Source organism: Papaver somniferum, unplaced genomic scaffold (assembly GCF_003573695.1).
Source record: "Papaver somniferum cultivar HN1 unplaced genomic scaffold, ASM357369v1 unplaced-scaffold_151, whole genome shotgun sequence".
In the NCBI taxonomy this organism is placed as follows: Eukaryota; Viridiplantae; Streptophyta; class Magnoliopsida; order Ranunculales; family Papaveraceae; genus Papaver; species Papaver somniferum.
Genome location: NW_020624487.1, coordinates 35,248 through 44,505, shown reverse-complemented (window position 1 = coordinate 44,505; position 9,258 = coordinate 35,248). Strand labels below are relative to the sequence as shown.

The window sequence follows — 9,258 nt, the reverse complement described above, 5'->3', positions numbered from 1 at the left end:
TTTTTTTTTTTGTCATTCCTGAATTCTAATCATAAATCTCTTGAGTGTAGTCTCTCTGGTTTCCTTGCGGTACTAAACGGGTATATAGAAAACGCTTAATTATAAAAAGCCTTTTTCCCTTGCAGTAACAATTTCTTTTGTTAGAAATGGTAACTGACATAGAAAAGCTTTCTTCATCTTCTAAATTCAATTGGAAGATTGAATTCAAGGCTGAACTCTCATGCATGTAGATTTGTCTTTTGAAATGATCGCCAGTTGGGGAGATAAGATAAAGATGGCCGAGGCAATTAAATTTAATATTTGATGGCTTGGTGAACGATTTGAGAATATGAAACAAGGTGTTGGTGAGATGCAGAAAGTTAATACTGAAGTTGAAGCTGGTCAGCCATTACGTGCTGCAAAATTAAGGTGGAGGCAGCAGGGGATGAGTTTTTTTGGTTCTGTAAAGAAGGCTAAATTTTTGTTGCAAAAGAAAAGAAGAATTTACAAGAAGAGGAGCCGGCTAGGCACAAACAATGGGGTAGCAAGTAGCTGACCCAAACATAAGAAATACAACTTCTAAGCTAATCACCTAGAAGTAACAAAGGTAGGCAGCAAAATCAAAACCCTTTTACATTTTCTTAGCGGGGGTTCTCTTTCCTCTTCCAGGTGTTCCATTGCAAGTAACCTACGCTAAATAAATTTAGCTTGTTATTTCTTAGCTGTAGATACACCTATGATGTTATAATCCTTAACAATGCCATTTAAGATGCGCTTAACCTCTGCAGGTTTGCCTCCAGTTGAAACACCTAACAGAGAAGTGACTTGCATAAGATTATCCACTTGTTGCTCCTCACTCAAGGGTCTCCTATGAGGTATTTCCTCAATAATTGGTGAAAGTTTGTTGCTTCAAGGATTGTTCTCGATAGTAAAATGTTGGTGTTTCTATCAGTTCTTCTGGTGGTAACCCTAGTCCTACAAGGATCATTCATTCAAGACTTTTAAATGTATTTAATCGTACTGGAAAGCAAATGCAGAACCACAAGAATAAGCAATATAGTGTTTTGCTCTTTAGATGGAGATGTCATAGCAAAATTTGGACTAAAAGCATTTCAAGTTTCAGATGAGAAAATCTAAATTAAAAGATTGAGAAACATTTTGCATCGTGTTCTAGAAATTTTTACAGCTAAGAGAAGTTTCAGTAGGAGTTTTCTGGGTTCTTTTAACGTTACTGATGTTCTAATGATATCTGGTTCCCGTAAATACTTCAAGCATCCCACTGAGATCCATTCTATGATCATCCCCACACTGAAATCTGTCTTCGAAGTGCTTAACAATACTGTCCTTAATAACTTGTTTATCATCCACCCAATTATCATTGATTTTGAGCTTAGCAAAGGTATTTCTTCTTCTTCTCATCTTAGTAATTCGATGAAAAAACTTCGTGTTTCTATCCCCATCCAGCTGCCAATTCATTCTAGACTTCCCCAACCAATGAAGGTGTTTCATATCAGCCAAATTTTCAAACTCCAACTTCTTATTGTTTCTATCATATACTTGAGAAGAAGAAAGAGCATTATCATCACCAATTTCATCTAGAGCTGCAATTTCCGAAAGAGCCTTCTCACATTTCCTATCAATACGACCAAACACTTCTTTGTTCTAAATGTTAATTTCCTTCTTTAAAGCTTGAAACTTTTTGGTTAGCACAAAACCAGGAGGACCAGAGAATGAGAAATACTGCCACCAAGAATTAAGTAATGGGATGAAAGAAATATCCAGGAACCACATAGCCTCAGACCTGAAGGGTGGAGGACCCCAATCTTCCAAATCACACACTAAACAAACAGGCTTATGATCAGAAAAGGGCTTGGCAAGAGCAGAGACAGTAATAGAATGAAATTGATTATCCCAAGCACCGTTAACTAAGAATCTATCAAACAGACTTTTAGATGTAGTATTAGCAGTCGAGCTCCAAGTAAAATTACCCCCAGCCATGGGAAGGTCGATAAGTTCAAGCTTATTGCAGAACTTGCCGAAATCTTTCCCTTATAAATCTGACTTCATTAAAGTCTCCACAAAGACACCAAGGGAGCTCCCAGATATTATACATCAGATTTAGCTCTCTCCAAAGAAGTTTTCTTTCATCAGTAGCACAAGGACCATATGCACCGGAAAGAAGCCACACCAAATTGTCAAAACAATTAATGTTCACAGAATAGTTACCAATGATATAATTCTCCAACACCACCTTTTTAGTATTCCAAATAATTAGTCCACCCCCTGATCTACCAATCGCATCTAAAGCTCTCCAGTCCATAGGACCAGGACCCCAGATTTGTCTAACAATAGCATCATTGCAGACAGGAAGTAAAGATTCCTGAAACACTATGATATCAGGCTTATTGATTGATAACCAAACTCTGACTCTACCCCTTCTTTTGATAGCCCTAAGGCTTTTAACATTCCAAAAAATGATTTTTAACATTAAAGCATATATAGAACCAAAAGAAACCCAAAGAGAAAGAGTCTTAAAAAGATGGTGAGGTATCCCTGCATTCAAATCAAATGCTCGAGGAGTTCTAACAGCAGTTCCAATAAGTTGACGAATTAAATCATCTTCATTATTAGCATCACCCATACGTTGAACCTCACTAACTTGCAACATCATATTGATTGCAGGATGATATCGTGACTTCATGTATTGAAAAACCACTTTTTCTTTATCTTTATCCGTAAGTGCTTCTTTGAAGAATGGATTCGAAGGAGTTGCGACAAAATGAGAACTGGGTAAATTCACAGCAGAAATAATTCGATTAGATTCATCCATAGTGTTAGGTAAGGAAAACCCTTCATCTGGAATTTTCTCTTGCTTAGATGAGTTAGGAGCATGTTGGTAGTTTGGGTGATTAAAAGGAGAGGTTTGTGGATGATTTTGTAATGGAGAAGTGGGAACCTATTTGGTTCTACTCACTCTCTGTCTTTCATTGAGTTGAAGAGATAGAACCTATTTGGTTCTACTCACTCTCTCTCTTTTAAATAGTGTTCTACATCTGATTATGACGTAGTCGTTGTGTTTGACATGAATTTTCAGAAATCATATGTTAAGTCATGGTGTGGTGATTCTAAATCTGCTAGTACCATGTATAAGTGATTTGTTGTGAATTTTGTTGGCCTGAAATAAAGTTGAAAGTGTTCAAAGGCCGCAGTCTTATATATCTTTTGTTATTTGATAAGTGTTGCCAAAGTGATACTTTGATAGGATACAAAAGTGTATATGTCTGTATGAAAGGGACTGCATAAAGTTGCATTTTGGATCTCATTCTGTATGCCTAAATCCAAAGGTTAATCATGCAGATGTTATCTTTAATGGACAAGATGGTTTTTTCGTATCTAGTAAGCGATATTTCTAATGAACCCAAAGGTTTAACATATTCGTTGCTTATTTTATATGAATAGATCAGTCTTGAACTTCATTTTAGGGGATTTCGATATGTTTTAACTTTACCCAAAGGTGAAGTGACGGTAATATCGAGTCTTTATAAAGTTTATGCTTGCAATAAGGTCTAAGGCAATTAAAGTGAATACTGTTTTCATCCAAGATTGAATCTTTCACAAGTTCAGTAGTTATGGGTGGTATCAAGGCTTAAGTGGTTCAACTTCAAGTGAGAAATGCAAATAGAATTTTCATGGGATATACCTGATGTTGTGCGAGAAAGTTTTCTGTTGAAGAGAAGGTTAAAGTGCTGATGGAGGTTGTCCACTTGCGAGTGATTTGTTTCGTGTCACCATGAGAAGCTAGACGACAATAGTTATGATGGGTTGTTCATCCTGCAATGAAGTGATAGTAGAAAGCAATCAAGACGATCACTGCTCAATCCTCTTCCAATCCCTCCAGGAGTTCGTCGGCAGCTGCAACATCATAACAACGAGAATTTATAAGTCTTCATCGAAGGTTATTCTACTGAATGGTAACAAGATCTTGTACTACATCAGAAAGATGGTACAGTAATTGGCTTAGAAAGTAAGAAACAAAGCTAGCACTTCCAAGTTCTACTAAAATTTGTCCCAGATGCAAGTTGTGATAGTCGAACATCTTCCAGACACTTCAAAGAGTTTCAGCATGCTAAGGTTAAAGCTTCACAAAGTCGGTGGGTAGTTGGGCCTTATCTTCTTACTTGAACTGATTTTATGGTAATCAAAGTCTATTTTTCACATCTCCTACATTAGGTATTTCAGTGTTTCGCATCTCCAAGATTTTGTCATTGGTGAGTATCGTTTCTCTTTAGTCTTGTGTGTTATTTTCCATGTGTGTTTCTAGTTGTGAATATGGTAATGCAAGCATGTTTCAGTTTACAGCCGGATAAGCTTTATAAGGTCAGTCATATGCATGTTTAGGTCTTTATAATGCTGTAACTCTAACATATGGTTGTATTGTAGAGTCTAGTGGGAGTAAAGTTCCTGTTGTTTTTTTTGCAATATATAGTTCAGCGGGAGCATGTATGTATTATGTTTGCCGCATAATTGTGTTTGTGCAGGTGCGGATCTTTTTTGAGATCATAAAGTTAAATCCTCAACTAGTGTTTCAGTTTGTGCATAAAGTGAAGCTCATTTCAGACCTTAGAGGTATGAAGGATCTTGTTAAGATTATAAAGTTTCCTTGTCAATGAGCATAAAGTGCAGCTCATTGTGTAACCTTAAGTTTATAGACATCCTGGAACTATGCCCATGAAGTTTAGCTTAAGGATAATGGCCCGTCTAGTGTGGTGATTGTATAAATGGCCTATGCATCTTGTAAATGGTGTTTGTGTCTCTACGGACCAACAATAGCGTTCGATTTGATCTAAGCTTCAGTTATACATGATATTTGGCACATTGATTAAGATTTTCTGTTTTCCAAAATGGGTGCGCACCTACAGTCGTTTTTGTTACTGATCCGGGAGGTCTTTTGCTAAATGTTTTTCAAAAGAAATACAAATGATTTGTTGCTTAACCAAGTGGGAGAATGTTAGACTTTTTTATGGTTTAGCATCAAATCATGTTTAGTTTAATAACACAAGATTAGCCTAATCTTAATCAAGTGTGTGTTTTAGGTTTAGGTCATGTACTAAAGGAAAAACTTTCTGTTCTGTGGGATGTGTACATAAGGCCAAAGTACATCAAGTTAATCCACAAAGTCGGCATATTAGTTTATATTTTCAGTTAGGGGATGTGTCTCCACCTTATGATGGCTGAGTGTGTGACACATGTCTAAGTCAGTTAGAGGTGGACTCCCTTCTAGCCTTATTTAAAGTAAATTTCTGCCATTAGAAAGAAAAAGGGTGATAGAAGCGGATGAAGAACTTCCAAGTAAAAGAACTTATCTAGAGTGTTATGTTATAAGTAATTATATACATAAACAACTCTCTAAGATGATCATAATCCAGTCCGAGGTATTATCTTGCTATATTTGTCTGTTGTTGTTAATGGAACTAAAGGTATCTTCTGTTAACTACTCTCTAGCCATCAATAAGGTAAAAGTCAGGTATATCTTAACTCTTATATTACTTTTTTACCATGTATTGATTGTATTACCTGATCTTGTGTAGCAACATGTATAAGCATGAAGTAGTTGTATGTAAACATGATGAGGTTAAGCATAAAGCATGGTTTCTTCCCGTCCATATTCATGTTAATGTTTCTAAATGTAGAACATGCAATCCTAGGAATAAAGTAAGTTGTATATATAAGCCTAAGGTGTGATTTGTATCCTAATTATGTTAAGCATGATTAGTAGCTAATAAAGTTCATCTTAAGCATGATTAGAGGCTGATTTGCTAACATAACTAAATATGAAATTGAAACTCCTAATACACTCTAACATTACATTACTCAACAATCTCTTCCTTAATGTGATGTTCTTCTACTCCTAGTAGTTCACAGAAATGTTGAAATTTTCCTTTGGGAAGTGCCTTGGTGAATATGTCCGCCAATTGGTCTTCCGTCTTGCAATACTTTAGTTCTATTTCACCATCTTCAACCGCTTCTCGAATGAAATGGTACTTGAGTTTGATGTGCCTTTCTATGCAATGCTCAACCGAATTTTTGGACATAACAATTATCGATTTGTTGTCACAAAAGATTACGGTGCTTTCTTCTTGCTTCTCTTGATTGTCTTACATGATTCTTCTTATCCATACAACATGAGATGTAGCTATTGATGCCGAAATGTACTCCGCTTCCGTCGTGGATTGAGCTACGGTTTCTTGCTTCTGTGATGCCCATGTGAATATACCCGAACCAAGAGAAAAAGCATAACCCAATGTACTCTTCATGTCATCAATACACCCTTCCAAGTCCCTATCATAATAGCCAACTAATTTGACATCCAAATTTCTTGAATACATGATTCCAAAATTCATTGTTCCTTGTATGTACCTCAACAACCTCTTTGCCGTGCCAAGATGTAAATGACTAGGTGAACTCATGGACCTAGAAAGCATACTTGAAGCAAACATGATGTCGGGTCTTGTATGTGTAAGGTACAAAAAGTTTCCAATAAGACCTCCATAGTAAGTGTCATCAACTTTTCTTCCTCCGTCATCTTTCTTGGGTTTCTCATTCACTACAAGTGGTGTAGATGTGGGGTTACAACCAAGCATACCAAATTTCTTCAACATCTTTTCGGCATACTTGTAGGATCACTCTTGCTTTTGTTGAAGTTTTGCCTTTTGAAGTATCCATCTATCTCACTATACCAAGCTCTAGGTGCTTGCTTGATGCCATACAAATATTTCTTCAACTTGTATACTTTTTCCTCTTCACCTTCCACCACAAAACCTTGTGGTTGTTCTACATAGACTTCTTCATGTAGTTCTCCATTCAAAAATTCCGATTTGACATCAAGTTGATAAAGTAACCAACCTTTTTGGGAAGCCATAGCAATCACGGCTCTAATGGTGTCAAGACGAGAAACCGGTGCAAACGTTTCATTGTAATCGATACCGGGTTGTTGTGAGTATCCCTTTGCCACCAACCTTGCTTTGTATCTTTGAACCATTCCATCTGCATTGTACTTCACCTTGTAAATCCACTTCACACCAATAACTTCTTTGTCACTTGGTCTTGCTACCTTATCACATGTATCGTTCTCGTCAATGACAAAAACTTCTTCTTCCATAGATTTTATCCAAACCGGTTCTTTTGATGCTTCTTCAAAATTTTCCGGTTCAACCACATAATAGTTACATCTTTCATAAACTTCGCTCAACCTTCGCAACTTCTTTGGTGCCGACGGTGGTGATGTTGATGCACTAGTACTTGGAGACATACTTAGAGATGCTCATTATCTTGTATTTGGAGGTGTTTGAGGTAGTTCTTCCTCATTTTCTTCACCTTCTTCAACTTCATTTGTTTCTGAATGTTCTTTCTCTTCATCAACAATAATGGTTCTCTTCTGAATTTTACCTTCTTCCCAATTCCATGAAGCTCCTTCATAAAATAACACATCACGGCATGTAATCATTGTGTTTTTCTTCAAGTTATACAACCTATAACCTTTTGATTGGAGGCTATAGCCAAGAAATATACACTTCTCACTTGATTCATCAAGCTTTGTTCTCTTCACCTTTGGAATTTGAGAATAACACACACTACCAAAAACTTTGAGATGTATTACCGATGGCTTTCTCCCACTCCATGCTTCAAAAGGAGTTTTATCCCATACGACTTTTGTTGGACACATATTCATCAAGTAGACGACGGTGTTGAAGGCTTCGACCCAAAACACTTTAGGCATACCCTTTTCATGAAGCATGGACTTCGCCATATCCATCACGGTTTGGTTCTTTCTCGGAAACACCATTTTGTTGAGGAGTATAACCCACGGTTAGTTGCCTTTCCAAGCCTTCATTTTCACAAAATTTTTCAAACTCTTTGTTGTTGTATTCTTTGCCTCTATCACTTCTCAAAACTTTGATGTAGTGAGAACTTTGCTTTTCAACAAGGCTCTTGAACTTCTTGAAGATGCTAAAAACTTCGGACTTTTGTCTCATGAAGTACACCCAAGTCATACGACTTAAATCATCAATGAATAAGATGAAGTATCTATTACCTCCATGAGTTGGTGTCTTCATTGGTCCACACACATCGGTATGTACCAAACCAAGAAGTTCATTTGCTCTCCATGCTACACCTTTTGGGAATGGTTGGCGATGTTGTTTCCCAAGTGCACAACCTTCACATACTCCATCTTTGTGGTTGATATGTTGTGGAAGTACTTGCACCATGTTCTTGTTGGAAAGCACCTTGAGACCATTGAAATTCAAATGCCCAAGTCTTTTATGCCATAACCATGTTTCATCAATGGTTTCCATCCTCAATGCAACATTCTTCTCCTTTTCAAAGATAATTGTAAAGCTTCTATTTTTCTCCATCTTGATACTCTTCATGACTTGTCTCTTGTTGTTGTGCTTATTGTCATAAATGGTGCAATGTCCATCTTCAAAATTAATCGCATGCCCAAGCTCCACAAGTTTCCAACACTAAGAAAATTTTGTGCCAAATCCGGAACATATAACACATCTCTAATGTATTTTGCTCCATTGATAGTTTGCACGCAAATTGTACCTCTTCCGTTAGCTTGAACCATGTTTCCATCCCCCATCTTCACTAGAGAGTTTATGGATGTATCCATGTCAAGAAACAAACTCTTCACACCGGACATATGAGTTGTACAACCACTATCTACAAACCACACTTCACTCTTGGAAGTCACCATGGCACTTTGACAAGCATAAAACAAAATTTATTTTTCTTCTTTTTCTTCTGCTCCACCGGCTTGTTCTTCATCTTCTTTGTATCTACAATCTTTCTCCAAATGTCCATACTTCTTGCAATTGCGACATTGGGGTTTTCCTTTGTTCCAACAATTCTTCTCCCAATGACCATTCTTCTTGCAATAAAAACTTTTCATCGTTTCGGATCTTTTTTTAACCTAAACTTCTTTCCCTCTCTCCGTGTTCCCCAGTTTCATGGTACTTATTTTCTCATGAAAATTGTACCATGTAGTTAGCATTGGTTTTACTATCGACCCGATGGAAGATTTGGAAGTTCAGCTCGATTGCGATTCCGCTATTATAATAACCAAGTTCATAGATGAAAAATTCCATCCATCAAAAGAATTAACCTCAAGATTCGGAGTCGGAGGTATACATCTCACTATCTCTTTTAAAGCCCTAATTTTTTCATTATCAATAAAAATTAGTTCAGGTAACTGCATATATTTATTTTTTTTTGAAA

The 9,258-nt window shown here is 36.8% G+C and overlaps 1 protein-coding gene across 1 annotated transcript; it reads right to left on the bottom strand.

The window, feature by feature from the left end:
• Positions 1–1,218: 1,218 nt before the first annotated feature.
• On the bottom strand, positions 1,219–2,809 carry LOC113336233. Its single transcript, XM_026582198.1, has 3 exons — positions 2,016–2,809; positions 1,781–1,912; positions 1,219–1,612 (listed from the first exon to the last, which is right to left on the bottom strand). Exons 1-3 carry the CDS (start codon positions 2,807–2,809, stop codon positions 1,219–1,221), a joined length of 1,320 nt encoding a protein of 439 aa, XP_026437983.1.
• Between the last annotated feature and the right edge of the window lie 6,449 nt (positions 2,810–9,258).